The sequence below is a fragment of the Saccopteryx leptura genome, chromosome 6, assembly GCF_036850995.1.
Source record: "Saccopteryx leptura isolate mSacLep1 chromosome 6, mSacLep1_pri_phased_curated, whole genome shotgun sequence".
NCBI classification, from domain to species: domain Eukaryota; kingdom Metazoa; phylum Chordata; class Mammalia; order Chiroptera; family Emballonuridae; genus Saccopteryx; species Saccopteryx leptura.
In genome coordinates, this window is record NC_089508.1 from 174,486,161 (window position 1) to 174,508,234 (window position 22,074).

The following is a 22,074-nucleotide window of genomic DNA, read 5'->3' on the forward strand; positions in this document are numbered from 1 at the left end:
TATGCACAAGTAGGAATGACTCACTATCCTAGCAATCAGGCTTGGCCATTCAATGAGTACCCAGACATTGTGTCCTTACTTTCTCAAAGGAAGAGTCACACAAGCTGTACAGAGCAGCATCCCCCGGAGAACTGCTGAAAGAGATTTACCCTAGGCTCCACCCCGGACCTGTGCAATCAGTGTCTCTAGTTTTAAAGCAGGGGGATATGCACGTTTACAATCTCAGTACATCATTTCGGTGCCCACTAGCGTTTGAGAACTACTGTCCTTGGAACCGAGATGGTCTCCGGACACAGGCTTTGTTCCGGTCCGTGGAGTGGTGAGTAGGACGTGGCTGGAGAGAACTAGCATACGAGTGGCATAAACGGCCTCGGCAAGTTCCCGAAGTGGGTTCGGGAGGAAATGAGGAAAGCCACTCAGCTGGATTTAGAAGCTTTTCACATATAAACAGGTGACAATATTGGGTCCCCAGTCATTAGCTTTATTAGACAACAATTTACCTTCCGAGGGCAGGTCTTACATTATGGGAAGACTGGAACTTGGCACCCATGATCCTGAAATTCTTCAGTGTTGTCCTCCAATAACAAAATCAGAGTCCACTGACACTCAGCCCTCCGTATTTATACTCGACTGAACAATAGACGGGTTTTTAATGCCCCCTGCTTTAAAACCAGACAGAGCCCCGGTTTCTTAATTCTCCCCATATTTAACAGGAATATAATTACTCAGCAGTAATTAAAAGATTCTGAGCTATTCTGTTCGTTCTGTATTTGCAAGATATTTGTTCTTTGGAACCTACTGGTGCTAATTAGAGCCTCTTATTTTGCAATCACTCATAATTTGTTTCTTCCTGGGCTAATCTCACTCATGCATGTGTGATCAAGCCACACTCAGCTCTTCGTTAGGGTGGGTGCCGACCTCAATTCCAAGCACAGCCAGCCCTTAATTCCAGCTTTGTTCCTGTCCCCTGCCAGAGGTCTAAAATTGCCGTGTTTGAGAAGATGTGGACATACATGAAGTCAGCAGAACCATCAGTGTTTGTGCGGACCACGGAGGAGGGGATGATCCGAGTGAGGAAATCCAAAGGCAAATACGCCTACCTTCTGGAGTCCACCATGAATGAGTACATTGAACAGAGGAAACCCTGTGACACCATGAAGGTGGGAGGTAACTTGGATTCCAAAGGCTATGGCATTGCGACACCCAAGGGGTCCGCCCTGAGGTAAGTAGCCAAGATTTGCTTCCTTGGTACTCCCTCTCCCCCCCCCCCCCCCATCTCAGGAATGAAGCTGCTGTGTCTGCCACACGGCTCTCATGCCACCATGTGAGCTGTCGAGAGGGCTCTTCTTGGACACCGGTGGGCCTGGAAGACTCCAGCCACCCAAGATCTTCAGCCCTGAGGTTGGAAATGGACGCAGGGGCCTCAGCTTGCTGTGACTGTGGCTGCCTCTGTGTTTCTCCCCATGCCTCGCCTTACCCTCTCCAAGTGTGTTCAACATCGATGAACCTTGTGTTTCTGTCATGTGATCTGTAACATACTGTCCTTTACCAAACACCCCTGCACTCAACTGGGCCATGAACAGAGTTCTCCAGAAACCTGGATTCTTTGACAGAGGTGGTTTGTAATGTTTGTCTCAAGAGAAACATAAACACTCTATCCAAATGGAAAATTAAGTAGTCTGAGTCTTGTGCAAATCAAAATAATGCCAAATGAATGGGAGCATCTGTTCTTTACTATTGTAGGTACTGATTTCTTTAGCAAGAAGCAGGTAGTTCAGTAAAGGAGCAAAGTGGACTTTACTTTCATATAAAGAAGTTCTGGTATTCATTCCAAACAGCTAAGGTAGAGTCATATAGATTTGAAGTCAGAAGACCTAGATTTAATTCTGGGATTTATTACTGGCTGTCTCACAGAGGATAAGACACCTCATCTTCTCTACCTTCAGTTTCCTTATCCATAAAAAGAGGATAATCAACCCAGCCCTTCCCAAGTCCAAGGTGATTGTGAATTCAGATAGGACAATGTATACAGAAGGCAACTGAAAATAGTTGAGTATGATGTTACTTGTGAGACGCTATATCCATTACAGAGGGATTAACTCATTCAACTGTTCAATGAAAGGTGAGGAGTGTTTAAAAAGGTTGAAAAAGAATGGAAAAGGATTCTCAATCCATTTGACACATCCATGGTCACCTCTGCTTCCACTTCTTTGAGTTCTACAATGTTCTAGGCAGTTGGCTAGGAGTCAGAGCTACAGTTTTGAACAAGACAGATATAGTCCCTATACCAATGGAACTATATTACTGCTTAAAGGTTCATGACAATTCTTGCAGGTACCCTGGTAATCTATAAAAGGGGATCTAGAGGGTATCTACTTCCAGCAATGTGGCAGAACAAAACTCCCACTATGAAACACCGACATATGCTGGACAAAGATATCATGACTAGCCTTTCAAATGCAAGCTAGGAAATCTATAAGTTAAAAAGGAAATCAAAACCAAAGAGAAAAGCATAAGCTTATTATTCTGGGGCTTTCATAAGCAGAACAAAGTTTAAATGTTGTGATAATCTACATAAGCAAGAATCAGAAGTATAACTAAAGACATAAAAATAACTAAAATCATTTTTAAAAGAAAAAGACTCTATTATAAAAAAACATATAGCCCTGGCCAGTGGTACAGTGGATAGAGCATCATCCTGGAAAGCTGAAGTCACTGGTTTGATCCCAGAGTCGTAGGCTTAACCCCAGGATGGCTGGCTCAATCTCATTGTCACTGATTCAACTCTGAGGTCACCAGTTCAAGCCCCAGTCAGGGCACATATGAGAAGCAATCAATGGGTACACAACCAAGTGAAACAACAAGTTGATGCTTCTTTCTCATGCTTTCTCTCTCTCTCTTTCTCTTTCCCCCCTTTTTATCTCTCATACTGGGAAAAAAGAAAATCATTAACAACAACAAAAAAAAGACATATTTGGAAAAGTACTGATTAGAACTTAATGATTTAAAAAATGTAATTATTGATATAAAAAAATCTCAGTGGAAGAATTAAACAGTAATTATACAAAGTTGAGAAAAAATTAGTACAATGGGGGGAGAAAACTGGAGGAAATTCCCCAGAATATTAGAGAGAAATTTTTTTAAAAACTAGAAAGTATAACAAAAAGGTTAAGAGACATTAAAGTGATAAAAATGCCACATGCACCTTCTATGGGTTCCAAATAGAGACAATAGAAAGTGGCAATATTTGAAGGGAATTTTCTAGAATTTATGGAAAACATAATTACTCACATTCAAAAAGTATGAGACCCAAGCAGGATAAATAGATGAAAATCAGCAGCCGATTCAATTAAAACTGCAGAACAAGAAAGAGAGGATCGCAAATAAACCCAGAGATGGATAAGAAAACAAGACCCATGTATATATGCTATCTATGAGAGATCCACCTTAGAATGCAAGATACACATAAACTAAAAGTAAAGAGGTGGAAAAGATGTTTCATGCAAATAGAAATGAAAGAAAAAGCTGGGCAGCAATACTTATATCTGACAGATTTTAAAATAAAGGCTATAGCAATTGGCAAGGAAGGACCCTACATAACGATAAAAGGATATAACCCTTCTAAACATTTATATACCCCACATGCACCTAAATATATAAAGCAAATCTTGATGGACATAAAGGGAGAAATAGACATAATACAGTCATAATAGAAATTTTAAGACCTCATTGACATCAGTGGAAAAATCTTCCAGACAAAAAATCAACAAAGAAACAGCAGAATGAATGACACACTAGATCAGATGGATTTAATTGATATCTTCAAAGCATTTTACCCCAAAGCAGCAGAATATACATTCATTCTTTTCAAGTGCACATGGAACATTTTATAGATAGACCACATGTTAGGACACAAAACAAGTCTCAATAAATTTAAGAAGACTGAAATCTTATCAAGCATTTCCTCTGACTGTATGTAAGGTGTAAAACTAGAAATCAATCACAAGGGGAAAAAAAATACACAAAGACATGGAGGATAAATAACATGTTACTAAAGAATGAACAGGTTTACAGTAAGATCAAGGAACAAATCAAAAGCTACCTTGAAACAATGAGTATGAGAACACAACAACTCAAATCTAGGGGACATAGCAAAAGCAATCCTAAGAGGGAAATTTATAGTAGCACAGGCCTACCTCAGGAAACAGGAAAAATTAAAATGAACAATCCTACCTTGTGTTTAAAGAAACTTAAAAAGGAACAACAAGCAAAGGCCAAAGTGAGCAGAAGGAAGGAATAATAAAGATAAGAGCAGAAATAAACAACATAGAGACTAAAAAAAAAATACAAAAGATCGATGAAACTAAGAGCTAGAGCTATTCTTTGAAAAGGTAAATAACATTGACAAACCTTTACACAGACTTATCAAGAACAAAACAAAGAGGGCCCAAATGAATAAACTCAGAAGTGAACAAGATCAGTAACATCTGACACCCAAGAAATACAAAGGAATGTAAATATTATAAGCAAACTGTATGTCAATAAAATGGACTTTTGGGAGGAAATGGATAAATTCCTAGAACATATAATCTTCCAAAACTGAATCAGGAAAAATCAGATAATCTACTTAGACCGATTAAAACTACTAAAATTGAAACAGTAATCAAACTTTCAGCAAACAAAAGTCCTGGACCGTAGGGCTTCACAGGTGAAGGTTACCAAACCTTCAGAGAAGAACTAACACCCACTCTTCTCAAACTATTCAAAAAAATTCAAGAGAAAGAAACACTCCCAAGCTCGTTTTATGAGGCCAGCATTATTCTAATTCTAAAATCAAATAAAGACACTACAGAGAAAGAAAGTTATAGGCCAGTATCCCTGATGAACATAGATGCAAAAATTCTCAAGAAAATATTAGCAAACTGGATCCAGCATTGTATTAAAAAGATCATACACCAAGATCAAATGGGATTCATTCTGGAGATGCAAGTTGGTACAATATCTGCAAAACAATAAGTGTGATAAACCATATAAATCAAATGAAGGATAAAAGCCACATGATTGTACCAATAGATGCAGAGAAAGCATTTGATAAAATCCAGTACCCATTTTTGATAAAAAAAAAACTCTCAGCAAAGTGGGAATAGAAGAAACATACCTCAATATAATAAAGGCCATATGTGACAGAGGAGACCCTTGTGCACTGCTGGTCAGAATGCAGATTGGTGCAGTTACTGCGGAAAGCAGTATGGGGTTACCTCAAAAAATTAAAAATAGACCTTTCTTATGAGCCAGCAATTTCACTTCTGGTAATATATCTGAAGAACCAAAACACTGATTCAAAAGAATATATGCACCCCTGTGTTCACTGCAGTGCTATTTACAATAGCCAAGATTTGAAAGCAGCCAAGGGCCCATCAGTAGATGAGCGGATAATGAAGCTTCGGTACATTTACACAATGGAATGCTACTTGGCCATAACAAAGAATGAAAGCTTACGTGTTGCAACAGCATGGATGGACTTAGTTAGAGAGTATTACACCAAGTGAAATAAGCCCGGCAGAGAAAGACAAATACCATATGCTCTCACTCATATGTGAATCTAATGAACAAATTAAACTGATGAACAAAATAGGAACAGAGGTGTGGAAACATGGAACAGACTGACAGCTGTCAGAGGGGAGGGGGCTGAAGGAGCTGGATGAAAGAAGGGGAAGCTGTTAAGCAAAAAAAAACAACAAAAAATCCTATATATATTATAGAATATATATTACACTACATAAATATAATATATATATTAGATAAAACAGACCAAAGTGTGGTGATCACCAGAGGGAGAGGGGGTAGGGGGAGGTAGAAGCAGGTCAAGGGGGATCAATGGTGATGGAAGAGACTTGACTTGGGGTGGTGAACACACAGTACAGTATACAGATATGTATCATAGAATTGTACACCTGAAACCGTATCATTTTATTAACCAATGGTACCCCAATAAATTCATTTAATAAACATTTAAAACATAAGCAAAATGTTCATACAATCCAAAGCAAAAGAAGAAAGAAAGAGAAAGAAAGAGAGAGGGGAAGGAAGGAAGGAAGGAAGGAAGGAAGGAAGGAAGGAAGGAAGGAAGGAAGGAAGGAAGGAAGGAAGGAAGGAAGGAAGGAAGGAAGGAAAAAGAGAGAGAAAGAGAGAGAGAGAGAGAGAAAGAAGGAAAGAAAGAAAGAAAGAAAGAGAGAGAGAGAGAGAGAGAGAGAGAAAGAAAGCCTCCCAGCAGTCCTCTTCCCCCACTCGCTGTCCGTGGAGCCAGACCCCCACACCCTGTGGGGCACTCACGCCTCCGGCCTGCACTGCACAAGCTCCAGGGTCCTCCCAGGCAGATAGCCCAGCTCCACCTCAGAAGGTCAGAATGCTGATATCTACGGCCCAAGTGTTCTAAAACTTGCCGGGTCTACCGGGCAGAAGCCAGGCCATGGTCCCTACGGAGCTCTAAAAGGCTGTCAGTGACAGGATGGGGTGTCAGGTTTATTTGGTGGGGAGGGGAGTTGTTTCTTCTGCCCTGGAAACACATACTCTGATGAAGTGAGGTGGTTCAGTGCCTGGTTTTCCATTTGGACAGGTGGTGTTTCTTTGAAAGAGATGCTGTCTGTTGGCTGTCACTGCATGTTTGGGGTTGGGCAAGGGGTTAAGTTATGCTTCCAAGCCCTTAAGTTGTAGATAAAGACCTACGCAGCCAATGCCGGTCACTAGGGTAAGGCAATTGGTAAATCCTCTAATTATCATCTATTAGCCCTTATTTATTGCCAACCAAATGTATCTGCTGGTCTGAAGTCTTTCATTGATTGTTTGCTATGATGAATACTCCTTTTGGTTAAAGACAGTGTGCTCAAGTTTCCAAAGTATGGGGGCATGGCCTGTGTTTTACCAGCCCAATAAGGAATCTACACCAGGTCAGCCTAATTGAAAATCTCAACTAATGATTCTCCTTCACAAAACATCTGCCAGGAATTTAACGGATATGCTAAGAGTTTTATGCCCTAAGCAGGACATTGGTCAAAGTGTGGTCTTTAACTGGGACTGTGTTACATGGAGTCTTCTCTGGTCTTTGTGATCATGACATGTTCTTTTTCTGTCGTGTGTCCTATCCACGACAGACGTGAGGGCCAAGGGGACAGGAGCACAGGACAGTGTGATCCTACAGCTCAATGGGTGATGGGTTCCCCCACTCTCAGTGCTTCCCACTCAGTGTCACAGATTTTTTCCTGGGTCTTTTCCCACACAAAACACCATGTACAATGTTAGGCAGCAGGGGTGACAGAGATGCAATCCCCACCCTAACCAATGCACAGTCAAGTGCCATTCGTGAGCAGAATTACATAGATACCTGTTCTTCTACCCGATGCGGTGAGAGAGTCAGAAACACTCAAGAGTAGGACAGTCAGCATTCGAATGGGTGGATTTGAAGAGATGCAGTGGCAGAGGTAACATCCACGGTAGACCCCGAAGAGCTGTGATGAGAAGCAGGAAGGGGATGGAGTGAATCAACACAGAAATGAGAGAGCACACGGCTTGTTTTCAGGGACAACGTGGTCCACTTCAACTAGAGAAGGCATTAATAGTGAGAGCGATTTGTGGTGGTCAAACTGTGAAAGATTTCAAACATCTCTGTATGTTTGAGTTGATGTCAGCAGGGATCACTGAAGGCCTTGGGCGCAGAGAGAACATGATCAGACAGGCTCATGAAGATCATCCGGGCCGTGGTTCACAACATGAAGCAGAGAGAGGAGGCTCACAGGCAAGGAGACGAGTTAGGAAGCTATTGTGGTCATTTTTTTTAGGAGATGATGAATGTGGTCTCAGGCTGTAACAGGAGAGGGACAGATGGAAGAAGTGGCTCTGTTTGTCACCAGGCATAGCCTTCCTTGACAACTTGGTCGTTTGGGAGAGAAGTCTGGTGTGTGAGCTTTCTGGGACTTTTGTGCTCCTCCCTAAGACCTGACCAGGTATGAACTGACTCTGGCAAGTACAGAAACGTAGGCAGGTGTGGGGTTGACCTCCCAAACACAATTATTCCTACTTTCTTCATTTTACCTCGGGGAAGCCTGGAAGGCTGAGGAAGGCTTCGCTGGCAGGGGTTTGGAATTCATGGTACCTGAGCAAGAACTGGGGAGGTTACCAGTCAGCTTTTCCTTCTTCCTACTGTAGTGACTGTACCTTGCGTATACTTGTGGGGTTTTTTAATTGGACAGACATTTTATGATGGATTGCTCATCAGCATTTTAGTCTGATTGGCATTCCTAGTGACTATATTTTTCTTCCTTCACAAAACCCTATGCTGAAAAAATATAAGAACCACTTGAGGTTAAGGCCATGTCTTGAAAGAGGTATTGCAAGGTTTTGTGGGGAGAGTTCTCACTTCCAGGGCATGACCACCTCCACACAGGGACCATGTGACATATTTGTAGCTTCAAGCTAGTTCAGTGGGCCTTTTTTGACGCTTTTTTTTTTTTTTTTTTTTTTTTTTTGCTTAGCACTGATCTGAGTGTTATAGAGGCCATTAAGAGAGTTCTCCGCTTTTAGAGAATCACATTGACCCAGAATCTAATTGAGAAACAAACAAGCAACTGCTGTCTTGGGTGGCGTTGAATCTTTTGCTCTAAAATAAAAAAACCCATTACTCCACTTCAGTATGTATCAAAATTATCTAGGGAAGGTGTTTTGTGGGGGTTTTTTAATGCCCCCTTCTAGACTCCAATTCCTGAGATGTTTCATTCTGCAGGTGCAGGGTGGGGTCCAGGAATGTGCAGTTTTACCAAGCGCCCAGGTGACTCTGTTATAGGCGGACAGCAGCCCACCTTGGGAAACAGGGCTGGAGGTCAGGGAGGGGGGGGTGTGCGAAGGGCCTCAGGAGGCGGAACATGGGGGGAGGCAGTGCCGAAAGAGACGGAAGACCAACAGGATGACAGGGAGCATGACAGGGAGACTGCATTGAATGATGTCGAAACAATAATCCTCAGAGTCAAACAACCTCAATTTGAGTTCAAGGGCCATTACTCTACCAGCTGTTGGCCCTAGCTTGCTAAGCCACTGTAAATTCAGGAGCCTCTCTTTTCTTTTCTGTAAAATTGGAATAATAATAATTCACTGCATTCGCTTTGAGTTTTGATAAAATAGCATAAAGTGCTTGTCACAGAAGGTACTCGTTAGTGATGATTCTCTACCCCATCCTCCTCCCACTAGACCTATCAAAATCTCACTTTGGAGCCAAATAACTTATTTTTTTTTATTCTTTGTGAAACCAACGGTGTTCATCAGCAATGCACACGATCCCCTCCCTCAGCCCCCCCACACACACAGGCTGCATTAGAAATAAAATGTCTCTCGCTGAGAACAATTTGTGGTCCGCCCCCACGGAGAACACACTAGAAAAAAATTAAATCCTGGTATTTCTCTCCCTCCCTCCCACCCTCTTCCCATAGTATAGTACTGAAACAGGGCCTGCTGCTGAGAATGAATACAGTATGTCCCAGGGAAATGACAGTCCCTTTCAATTGGTCCTTGCCTCCTGATGGGTAGCCAGGGATACTCGTTGTCATGGAAACCCCGTGAACTCTGTGACCCAGGTCGGGCCTGATCAGAGAGGCAAAGCCCTCTGAGCAAAGAGGCTAGATTTGCCTGCATCCTCAGAAGAGCGGGGAGAAAAGATGAGAGGGAGGGAGTGAGGGGGTGAAAAGGGAGAGAGAGAAAAGGAGAGGTTGGAGGAAAGTGCGCGCGCGTGTGTGTGTGTGTGTGTGCGTGTGTGTGTGTGTGTGTGTGTGTGCGTGTGTGTGTTTGAACAAACTGGAGGTTTGCCAAAGGAGGAGAACTGCATCAGTGCGGAAGCTTCTGGGGTCAGGGCCCCTGGGCTGGATTAGAGAGGGTACAGAGAAAGCCTCCCAGGTGGGGAGGCTGGCACCATAGCCCCATGCAAAAGTCCAGGCAGCGGGATGGCAAGGGCTCGATTTAGCATAGTTAGTGGTGGTGATAAGACTTATTGTTAACATCTATTTATCGAGCACCGACTCATCCCAGGCACTTCTATGAAGTATCTGATGTGCTTTAGCTTATGTCGTCCTAATGACAAGGCTGCAAAAGGAGTATTGTTTTTATCTGGGATATACAGTTCAGAAAACTGACGTGCATAAAGATTGCAGAACTTGCCCCAGATTACCTGGCGTGGAAATGGGAGAGCTGGATTTTCAACCCACGCGGCCTGATTCTAGGGCCTCTTCCCAACCGTTAGGCAAGAATGCCTTCTCAAGGGCATAAGGAGGGAAACTGTGATGAACGAATGCTTATTTGGAAAATAAAGATCATTTACTATCACCCCACCACACACGCGCGCACACACACACACACACACACACACACACACGCATGCACACAACTGTATTTAGTCCTACTGATGTAAGATTAGGGAAACCCAGGCTCCACAAGGGAGGTGGCTCTCTGTCTGCGCTGCTGAACTCCCTAGGGGAATCCTTGCCTCGCCATGTGTACCTGTGCGGCCCACACAGGTCCTTCTGTTCAGGACCAGGACCAGACCCATACCACAGGTTTATGTCATGGCCCCAAGCCTCAAAATGGAAAAGGGCACATCCAACAAATATTAAGTTCTCCCTTGGCTGTGACAGATTGAACCAAAACACCCCTAAAGATTTGAAACTATATGGTGCTTTCCATTCCTTTCAACAATGAAAAGCTGATCATACTATCAGTGCGGGCGGGGGGTGGGGAGGGGAAGAGGAGACTTAACGTTCATTTCACACCTACTGTGTGCTGGGGGATGTTTCTATATTCAGTGCACTCGCGCTATCCAAGCATTAGCCGTTCCCTCGCCTTCCGACTTGGCTATCACCATTCCCCTCTCTCAGGTGAGGGGACTGAGTCCGGGAGGTGACACTCTGCCCAGGTTCTTAAAGTGATTTGCAGGCGGGAGTTGCAGTACAAAACCTGGCTCCGAAACCCTCGTTCTCTGCACATCCCCAGCTCTGTGCTAACGGGAGGCACACCTCACTGCCTGTGCCACCTTTTCAGGTGACACCACCAGGCGGCCTCCACAGCCAAAGCACTCCCTCTTGAACGACGAGGCCAGACTGAGTATTTTGGAGATTTGTTTTGGAGGAGCCCTGAGAAACTGCCAACACAGGAGAGCACTTCCCCCAGGAGGGCTCCATTGGTGTGGTGCCTGGCTGAGAAGGTGCTGAGCTGCAGGGCAGCACAGTGAGCGAGAGGAGGGGAGGAAGGTGGCCAGCAGAAGGTGGCAAGGCTGGATCTGGGAAGATAACCCACACAGGGAATGAGTGGCCTTCACTGAGACGAGCCCAGCCACCCCGTGCAGGCTCTGGTTTGCCTGCGGAAGCACTGCTTTCTCCTGCCGATAAACACAGTGTATGTTGCTTTAAGAGGCTGTTGCTGTCAAAAATAGCATCTTGTTTTTCTTCTTTCCCTCTCATTAGCAACTTTATTTCAGACTTTCCCAGTCTTTTTCCCTTCTCTGAGAAGGCAGCTGCTCTAATACAAAAGCAGACCAGAAGGAAACAGGGCTGGATACCTGTCCCAGCTCTGGATAACTGTCCCAACTCTGCCACTAGGACTTGTGGGTGTGGGAAGCAAATGTGCTTTGGTGTCGATCAGACCCTCGTTTAAAGCCTGCCTCCCTCGTTTACGATCACGTGATCTTGGGAAAGCAGCAAACAGCTACATGGACCACTGACTGATGGTTAGGGCACTGAAGTCAGGGCTAAATATCAATCCCGGGGCTGCAGGTTGGTTGGTGATAAAAGGGACTGAGACAAGTAACTTCACCTCCCTAAGCCTCAGTTTCCCCAGATATAACAATTGCAGGTAACACTAGCATTTACTCGGGTGGTTGTTAAGCGATTAAATGAGATCACACGAAGTGCTGAGCACAGTGCCTGGCACTTGCTAAAGTGACTAAGAAATGCTGACCATCGCTACTTCCCTGTCAGAGGTTTAATGTTCTCATCTTCCAAATGGGGACCCTGCTATAAGCTCCACAGAATGGACTTGGGAATAAATGAAATCACTTATGAAGAGCTCAAGGTGCAGAAGCAGTTCTTGAGTGTTAATCCCTTTTCCCTTTCTGCTTCCTTCCCCTCAGCGCTCAGGTCTATTCAGTTGGTTCGGGGATTGGACCCAATGTGTGCTGACTACCTTCTCTGGGCTGCTTCTCATTGCAATAAGGTGGACATTTCAGAATACCAAGAGACAGAAATGTTCATATCTATAGTTTTATTCCCTTTTACACTCAGTGCCCCAAATGTTCATCTAATAGCCACACTAAAAGTAGGAAGTTCCCGAAAGTAGGAATCTCCTGAGCAAAACCTGATCTCTGAGGGCATGTGGAGAGGCAGGGGGAGGGGCGAGGGCGGGCAGAGAAGCAGGGGGAGGGGCTAGGGTGGGCAGAGAGGCAAGGGGAGGGGCGAGGGTGGGCAGAGAGGCAGGGGGTGGGGCGAGGGCGGGCAGAGAGGCAGGGGGTGGGGCGAGGGCGGGCAGAGAGGCAGGGGGAGGGGCGAGGGCGGGCAGAGAGGCAGGGGGTGGGGCGAGGGCGGGCAGAGAGGTAGGGGGAGGGGCGAGGGCGGGCAGAGAGGCAGGGGGAGGGGCTAGGGCGGGCAGAGAGGCAGGGGGAGGGGCGAGGGTGGGCAGAGAGGCAGGGGGTGGGGCGAGGGCGGGCAGAGAGGCAGGGGGAGGAGAAGCCCTGAGTTGAGCCCCTGCATAGGAAATTCTGGGCCATCTATTCCAGTACCATTTTATGAACAGCCCCATGGCTTGCTACTCATACCCAATCAGTCTCTTCTTCAGCAGGAAAAGGGGAAATACCCAGGTAAATCCCTAACCAAAGACACCAACTTCCCCTGAAACAGATGTAGGCACTCAGCCAGCAGAGCATCCAACAACAGCACCACCACCAGAAGTCGGGAAGAGAGATTGATATGTATTATTCATCCCTCCTCGGCAGAAAAAGAGCATAATGACCTCTCAGTTACATTTTCTATTCCCGTGGGAGTGAAATTTATTCCTCTGGAGGAATGTTAAGAAACAGAAATCCATAGCACTAGTTGAGCCTGTCTCCCTGTGGCCCACAAACACCACCACAGTGTTTCCCAACTCCCACAGACATCACCACAGTGTTTCCCGGCTCCCACAGACACCACCACAGTGTTTCCCGGCTCCCACAGACACCACCACAGTGTTTCCCGGCTCCCACAGACACCACCACAGTGTTTCCCGGCTCCCACAGACACCACCACAGTGTTTCCCGGCTCCCACAGACACCACCACAGTGTTTCCCGGCTCCCACAGACACCACCACAGTGTTTCCCGGCTCCCACAGACACCACCACAGTGTTTCCCGACTCCCACAGACATCACCACAGTGTTTCCCGGCTCCAATGTCTTTTCTCTTACTGGTTCCTTTTTCTCTCCACCTATATTTCAAGCTCAGGGAAGCATAGGCCAGCTGTCCCCCAGAACCCAACAGAACACTCAGCATGTAGAAAGCTCCTATTGATGGTTCGTCCCATAGCCTGATTTCTACCCTGCCACTTTCCATATATGTGCTGACTTTCTGAGCACATGATCAAATCAGTTGTGATGTCTGGTCTGTTATTGGTGAGAACCAGGAAATACTAGTCTTATTGTGTAGACCATATAACACAAGTTAAACTAACCAACTCAACTTGTGGTCGCTGGTCATTCCTAGTGACGTCCTAAGGGCAGCATGAAAGTATATGACCATGATCATGCAATTTAATTCAACCAACATTTCAAGCTAGTATTTTTAAGGCACTAAAGTGAGTATATTCTTAAGAAGAACAAAGATGACTAATTTATGACATTGGCACTCCCAAGATTTATCTAATATAGGAACTAAAACTTAAAATGCCCCCAGGGGCCAGCCAGGTAAAGAAAATGAATGATGGACCAGGTGTAAACCCCTTTGTGGTTTCCTCCTTTCTAAGAGTCCTGAGGACAGGCTGCACTTCCTATACACCAAGCAACAAAACCACAGTGCAAACACTGTGCTAAATAATAATTATAGTGAACTCTCTAAGTCGTGACTCTCTAAGTCCTCATATGCATTCCTGAATTCATGAAATACAAGAGCCCAGTGAAGTAGGTACTATTAAAAACCTCTTTTACAGGTAATGAATCCATGGCACAGAGAAGTTAAGGAAATTGTCAAAGATCACACAGCTAGTAGGTGGCAGAGCCAGATGTGAACCCAGGGAGTATAGCTTCAGAGCCTATGCTGTTACCCACTACACAGTACTATACATGGATATTTTCCCCAATGGTCTCTGGGAGATCACAGGATATGGTGGGGACTTAGTGAACAAAAGAGTACACACCTGACTACAGGGACAGCCTCCACTCAGTCTGCTGTAATATCACCCTGCAGGAGGAATATTGCCAGATCTTCTGGTTTTTCAAAAGAAACTAGAAATCTCAACTTTTGTGTAAACTAAAGTTTTAAGTGATGGTCACAGTTAAGATAGAAGAAAAAAACAGAAGACACAAGCTAGTAACAGCTGACACTAATACAAAAAGGATAGGCAATATCATAAAGATAGACAGACAAATCGTAGATCAATAAGTAGGTAAGCAAGTCACAGTGGGAAAGCCATGCAGGCGGAGCTTAATACCGTGCTCTTCTCCAGGATGGGAGTTCTAGGAAGGCCTCCTGGAGGAGGCAGCAGTCTCTGAATGAGGCCTTCAACTAGTAAGGAAAACTTCTATAAGCAAGAAGATAGAGAAAAGGGTGTTTCAGGTCAAAGACACAGCAAACAGACAGTACAAAGAGAAAAGAATTTCTGTATTCTTTTTCAATTTTGTTATTGCTTTTTTCAGCAGGAAATCATTTTCTCAAACTCCCTCATGGAATTCCATTAGCAAAGGCAGATAGGTGTGGAGCTGCTGAAGCTATTGCTAGGGGGCTGAAGGTGGTAGAGGAAGGGAAAGAGGAAGGGAGGTGAGACCTAGAGACAAGTCCAGGTGGGGAGGGAGCCCTGGGAGGCCATCCCCCCCCCCCACGTCTTCCTCCGGAGCCACTCTACCGCAGGAGGAGATCATTCTCCAACACTATGACCCTGTGTATTTTAAAGTCCACAAGAAAATAATGGTCCTGCTGACCTGCCTAGCATGCTGTCCACACCGATGTCTGGTTTTTTTGGTGGCCAGTCTTTAGAATTGGCCAGCTTTTCTTCCTTTCATGAACCAGAGGGGGCCGAGATGAAACCAGTGGGCTGGCTCTCGTCCTGAATGGTGTTTTCACTCCCTGCGTTAATTGTGTGGAGATTTTTCACTCATTCTCTCCAGTATCTTTTGTTGAGCATCTCCGAGGTGTCTGACACAGACCCATGCGCCCGCTGTTGCTGGCACACGGTTCTGCGTTACAGGATTAGATGTGGCTGCAAACGAACTGTTGACACCTGCTTCTCACAATGCGGGGCGGGCTGGGGATCAAACGTGCCTCTGAAATGCTCTCTGTCTGTAGAATCCCTGCAGGAGGAGCCAGACTTCAGATCTCCATCCAGCGCTCTGGGCTGTATCAGGGCTCTTAGCCCTAAAGAAAGTTACAGAGCCAGAAATATGTTACATACGTCAAGTATTGGACAATTTCTGGGGGTTCAAATATCCCCTATTTTACAACATAGATCTCAGAAATTTAAAACTACTCCTTCAATCAACAATATTGATCTAGCAGCTACTGTGGTACCCACTGTGCTGGGAGCAGGGTCCCTGCCATTAAAGAGCTCCCAGTCTGGTTGGAGGAGCTGACAATGGGTAACGGAGTGATGACCTTGCTGTTACAGGGCATGCCAGTATGGCGGGACAGAAAGGAAGTCCTTGTCCGTTCTGCCTGGGATCACTGCATGAGAATTCTCAGAGAACAACATATACTAGAGCTCATCAAATGCATGGGGTTCCACAAAGTGGCGAAGGTGCCAGGGAGGCTGTGTGCCCACACACAGGTATGGCTTCAGTGGTGCTTCCAGTCCAGACACCTGCATTTGTCCAGAATTCATCTCAAAGCACTATCACACTTGCCACCTTGTGTGAGCCTCACGCTGCTGGCAGCTGGAGCATGTCATCATTCCCACTGTGCAAATGGAAAAACTAAGGTATCGTTAGGGTGAGCAACTATCCTGGTTTGCCCAGGAGGAAGGGGGTTCCCGGGATGTGAGACTTGCAGTACTGAGACCAGGAGAGTCGTGGGCAACCTGGGGCCAGTTGGTCATCCTGGGTGCAGTTACAGGACTTGTCACAGTACTTGTTAAGAAATGAGTATGAGATTCAAACCAAACCCTCAGACTCTTTCCTTCAGACTCTTCAGAATCTTTCTCGGAGTGGAGACACTAAGAGAGTGCCCGATTATTATGTGTGTTTTGCTTTTTCTTTTAACATTTGTGTTGTTTTGTAAAGTCAGAAACCAAGTACAAAACCTCTGCCCTCAGGCTGACTCGGTATCTGACCGACATTCCTTCTCGTTCTATCACAGAACTTACTGTTTTTGTTTGTTTGTTTTGTTTTGTTTTTGAGAATCCTCCTGATTCTCTACTGGGCCGTCAGAGTCCTAAGGACTCTCAGCTTTGTGTCCCCTCAGTGATGGTGTTGACCTTCTACATCCCACAGTGACAATGCTATAGACTGGACTGAAGACAGAAGGAGCATTTGAGGCCATTGCCCAAAAAGGAGGCAGTGAGAGAGCACTGTCCGGGACCCAGATCCACAAATGCGCGGTTCTGTCCTGGACTCTCCGGCCCTCCCCTCGGGCAGGGCAGGCCACACAAGCTTTGCTTCTTGCTGAGGCTCTGGCTGCCACACCCACCAAAGTGACCTTGGTTTGGTCTCAGCAAATTAGCAGCAACATCCACCCAAAGACGGTTTCTCCCCCAGACCTTTAGCAGAAGGGGTTCCCTCGCCCTGCACGGGCCTGCTCAGGAGAGGCTGTTGCAGCTGGCCGGCCCGGGGAGAAGTATAAAAAGAGAAGGGAGCTGGCAAGACCTTTGTTACAGAGGGAGCATCCTGGGCCTCGGAACTCCCAGCCCCGTGGAAGGGAGGGCTGCAATGACCCTGCTTGCTCATATACTGACTTGTAATCCAGTGCAGGGCAATTCCCCACCCCTCCAGTGCCGCTAGCGGTCTTTACACCTCACTCATTGGTAGCTGCACTCCCCCTTCTGGAGGGCGGACGCAGAGCCCCTTGAACTCGCTTCCCCCTAGAAGTCCAGTGGTTCCCAGCCAGGGGCCTCTGCTATCCGGATTTTCCAGATATCTGAATTCTTATCTATTAACCTCTTGGCTGTTATTTTAATGTTATATTTTAAGAAGGGAACAAATACAAGACCAAAAAGGAAATGGTGGAGTGTTTTCTCTGCTAAGGAAAGACATTAAAAGGAACAAAACAAAGAATTACCATCTCTCAACATCATGTGATTGATAGGTAAGGGAAGAAATGTATTAGCACTAACAAAGGAAGGAAATGATCGACTGCACATAAAGAACTGTCCTTTACAGGGAAAAGTTCAGCTTTCTGAAAACCTCACTGTTCAACCCCGGTCTTTCTTCATTGTCCCATTGATAAGTGAAAACCAATTGGCCTGGCTCACTGGGCCATCCTTTTGGGAACCACCGACTGACCCCCGCCGTAGTCTCCAGTTCATGAATTTCCTCCGTGTGCCTCCTGCCAAGCAGTTGTGCTGCCAGCAGAATCCATTACTTTTCAAATGGCGATCCCTAGAGAGCGCTAACAGCTCCCACGTTTGCCATCACACTGAGCGGCAATCTATGTCACCATGGCTTCCTCTCCCTGATCTAATTCTGCCCTCCAGCACCTCAGAAAAAAAGTTCAGTCCTCTTCCACTAACAACCAATCCCTAGTTTCCAAGGGAACCCTGTTTACATCGCAGTGAGCCACGATCTCCACTATCCCTGCATCCAGGATTAAAACTTTTTGATCTTGTCTATTCCTTTCATGTGAGTCATTTTATTGGTTAATTAGTATCACTTAGGACCGACTGCTGAGTAGAGAGGAGCTGCTGGTCTGAGGCCTCTCTCTGCTTAAACATCTCCCATGTCTCCCTGGCCCACCGGTAGCATGTTCACTAGTTAGCCTAGTATCCAAGAATGTTCACGATCTGGACTCAGCGGTAGGAACCTCATCTCCCACAGAAGTTCCCCCCATCATGACCGCACTCCCAGGCCCTGTGCTTCCTAGATCTAGGCTTCTGATTCCACGTTCCCCTTTTCACAGACCCCTCCTTGAAGGCTTTCTGTCTCCCACCCACTAGCAGAATTAACCTCTCTCCATTTCCGGTGCTTCCACCACCTTTTATTTTAAAATCAGGTATAGCCTTCCGTTAACTACTGAGAAGCTTTTCCACCTCCCACAGTAGACTGTCCATTCCTTGAAGGATGAGCTTTATAACTTGTTCAATTCCGTATTTCTACTAATTGACCTAACATGATCCTTGACATTGAATTGGCCCTCATAAATAGCTGACAAGTTGACCCAAAGACACCTCCTCTTTACTTCAAAGGCTTTATAGTCAGGTTAAAGACTAAGATTAATATTACATATTAAGCAATAGTAGGCAAGGCAATGAATTGATTGCTACGTGCCAGAGAAGTTTAAAGAAAAGGTCAACAAGGAATCAAGTGTTCAAGGAAGTCGGGTAGCACTGCAGGGCAACTGGGTGTCAGGAGAGAAGTTACGGGGAATAATAGCGAGGTGCAAGCCCAGGAAACAGAAGCAGGCCGGCTGAGAGAGAGCAGGGTGCTGAGCAGCCTACTGGGATGAAACCTGAAGCTCCCTTTGGCAGAAGGGAGGCAAAGCAAATCATTGCAGGCTGGGTGTAAACTCCAAAGGTTGTTTACTCCGGCTCTTCTGGGTGCTTGAATGCGAGGTTTTGAAGGGAAGAGTGGAAGTGTGGATAATTGCTTCAGGATTGAGGCCAGAATCCAGTGTTTAGCCTTTTATAAGTTGAGGCCCAATTAAAACCATCTGAAATATCTCCCTTGGCTGCTTTTTCCAAACTTCAATTTCCCTGTGATTATATGATAATCAGGCTTCTTCACAGTGGTAAGGTTGAATACACTGAACCTTAATGAGTACTAAGTCATCCTGGAGACTATCTTTCCAGAGTTCCAACTTCTTCCTCCCCCAGACTTCCAGAGATAATTCATTGATTCAAATGCTCCCCTAGGCTCATCCGCTCCTGTGACTGAAGGTCAGGACTCAGGTAGTTGAGGGTTTCTTCTGCTCACTGGCCCTTCTGGAGAATGAATGCCATGCAAGTGATCGTGTCGGTGATCACAGGTCACGCTGCATGCTCTGAGGAGCCAGGACCGTCGCCTCCCTTCTGTGGAACATCTGTCCAAACCTGAGAATACCTGATTCTATTTTTGTTTGCTTTATGTTTTGTTTGTTTTGCTCTGTGCCAAGCACAGGACTCAGCAAGAGAAGAGTTCTACTGGAGATTTAATTAAATAAGTAATAGTTGTAACCATGTGTTGAGCCCTTTATAAAATCTTTGCTATTGAGCCTTGCAGTTCTATTCTTAATCAACATTATAGAGGAAAATAAGAACAATGCGTCTAAATGCATTCAACCTACAGAACTTCCCTTTACTCTGAAATGTTGTCCTTCCTATTTCTTTGATTATTTTGTTTTTTTGTTTTTTGAGCTTTCTTAATTCAGTGAGAGGAAAGTGATGATGGTACTTGCTCTCTTTAAACATTTTTACTTATAAAAATTAACATTCATTACACCCCTGTATCAGTTCTCCCATCTCCACTCTACTTCTTTCCTCATCCATAAAACCTACAATGTCCGGAAACTACTGCTAGTAGAGAGGATAGCCCCTGCTATCCAGATTCTCCAGATATCTGAATTCTTACCTTATTAACCTCTTGGCTTTTATTTTAATGTAACATTTGAAGAAGGGGATATTTTAAAATCAAATTCGTATCCTTTTAACTGCTCATTTAAACTTGTTGAATACAAACCTTCTCACCCATTCTACAGTAATCACTTATCAGTGGTGCTCCTGGATTCCAAAGCAGTGGATCTTCCAGAGGGTACATTCTACAGCAGGGGTCCCCAAACTACGGCCGCGGGCCGCATGCGGCCCCCTGAGGCCATTTATCTGGCCCCCGCCACACTTCTGGAAGGGGCACCTCTTTCATTGGTGGTCAGTGAGAGGAGCATAGTTCCCATTGAAATACTGGTCAGTTTGTTGATTTAAATTTACTTGTTCTTTATTTTAAATATTGTATTTGTTCCCGTTTTGTTTTTTTTACTTTAAAATAAGTATGTGCAGTGTGCATAGGGATTTGTTCATAGGTTTTTTTTTTATAGTCCGGCCCTCCAATGGCCTGAGGGACAGTGAACTGGCCCCCTGTGTAAAAAGTTTGGGGACCCCTGTTCTACAGGGCTGTTGGCCAGAACCAGAATAGCCCCAGGCTGCCATCCTTCTACCTCCATCACCTTTGTCTCCGAAGAGAGAGAGAGGAAGGGAGGGAGGGAGGGAGGGGAGGAGAGGGTGAGAAAGGAAGAAAACTGCTTTGGTCCCTCCTTAGTCCAGATGTAAATTATCACCTTTGTGAGCACCGGAGGGGACATGTTGATGCACACAGTGCCCCGTCTTTGGGAAGCTGGGAGGCACAGTGGTTATGGGGATGCACCTCAGTCACACAGGTCTGGGATAGAACTTCATTCGTTACGTGGAGTGGACATAGTAACAACAAGACCAGCAAATAGAGATGTGAGGAGTCAATGAAATGAAGCTTGTATACAGTACATAAGACAATGCCTGTCCCATAATAAGCCCTCAACAAGACAATTGTTAACTACAACAATCAACCTACAATCCTGTGCATTTTCTTTGCACATTTTCTAGTCCTTTCCTGTTATATTCCAGACAGGTAAGCTTGCCAAATAGCTGAGAGAGAGAGAGAGAGAGAGAGAGAGAGATGCCTGAGGGGATATTGCATTTAAATTTTGCCTCTTATTGATCAATGTCACCCCATTAAATTTAATTTCTGAATTTAAAAAAAAGGTCCATGCATTTCAATAAATAAAAGTATTTCTCAGCTCTTACACTGCAGGGGATATCTTATGATAATGTTGTTGGGAGGAGTCTAAACATACAGAAACCATCATCTCTGCTCCGAGGAACTGACACTCTATCTGTGGAGAGCCAGCCAACACAGAAATCAGCTAGAAAAACATTATCGCATAAGGGGTCAGAGTTCTAGATAAAAGACTCACCCAGAAAAGAGGACATTTAGATGTGAAATTTAGCTTGACCAGGCAGTGGCACAGTGGATAGAGTGTCGGACTAGGATGCGGAAGGACCCAGGTTCGAGACCCCGAGGTCACCAGCTTGAGTGCAGGCTCATCTGGCTTGAACAAAAAGCTCACCAGCTTGGACCCAAGGTCGCTGGCTCGAGCAAGGGGTTACTTGGTCTGCTGAAGGCCCGCGGTCAAGGCACATATGAGAAAGCAATCAATGAACAACCAAGGTGTCGTAATGAAAAACTGATGATCGATGCTTCTCATCTCTCTTCATTCCTGTCTGTCTATCCCTATCTATCCCTCTCTCTGACTCTCTCTCTGTCCCTGTAAAAAAAAAAAAAAAAAAAAGTGAAATTTAATTAAATGCCTTTTCAAGCAGTCCCTTTCTTGTGAGACCAGGAGTCTACCACTATAGCACATACATAAACTTTTTCCTCATTTCCTATTATGGAGCTCATTCCATGAGGACTACCCACTTTCTCCAGATATCTCTTCACACTATTGACCCCAAACTGGATCCTGTGTCTGAGGGGAGGCTTCCTTTTTAAAGACAGACAAGCGGCCTGACAGCTCCCTGTAAGCATGAGAAGGAAGAACTTGGGAGCCCCAACCTCCCTTCTCCTGTACGATGGCCGCCTGCACCCTCCCCTTCAGGGCAGCTCCTCTCTGCCCCTGCACCGCCCTACTCTCCTCTCCCACCTGGAGTCTCCCTC

The 22,074-nt window shown here is 45.3% G+C and overlaps 1 protein-coding gene across 2 annotated transcripts in view; it reads left to right on the forward strand.

Annotated features, from left to right (window-relative positions):
- Positions 1-22,074, forward strand: part of GRIA1 (glutamate ionotropic receptor AMPA type subunit 1) — a 315,490-nt gene that overhangs the window by 272,313 nt on the left and 21,103 nt on the right. For both annotated transcript variants that reach the window (XM_066342228.1, XM_066342227.1), the window contains exon 13: positions 975-1,222. In XM_066342228.1, the coding sequence (XP_066198325.1) occupies positions 975-1,222 (248 nt within the window). The remainder of the gene's footprint in view (positions 1-974; positions 1,223-22,074) is intronic.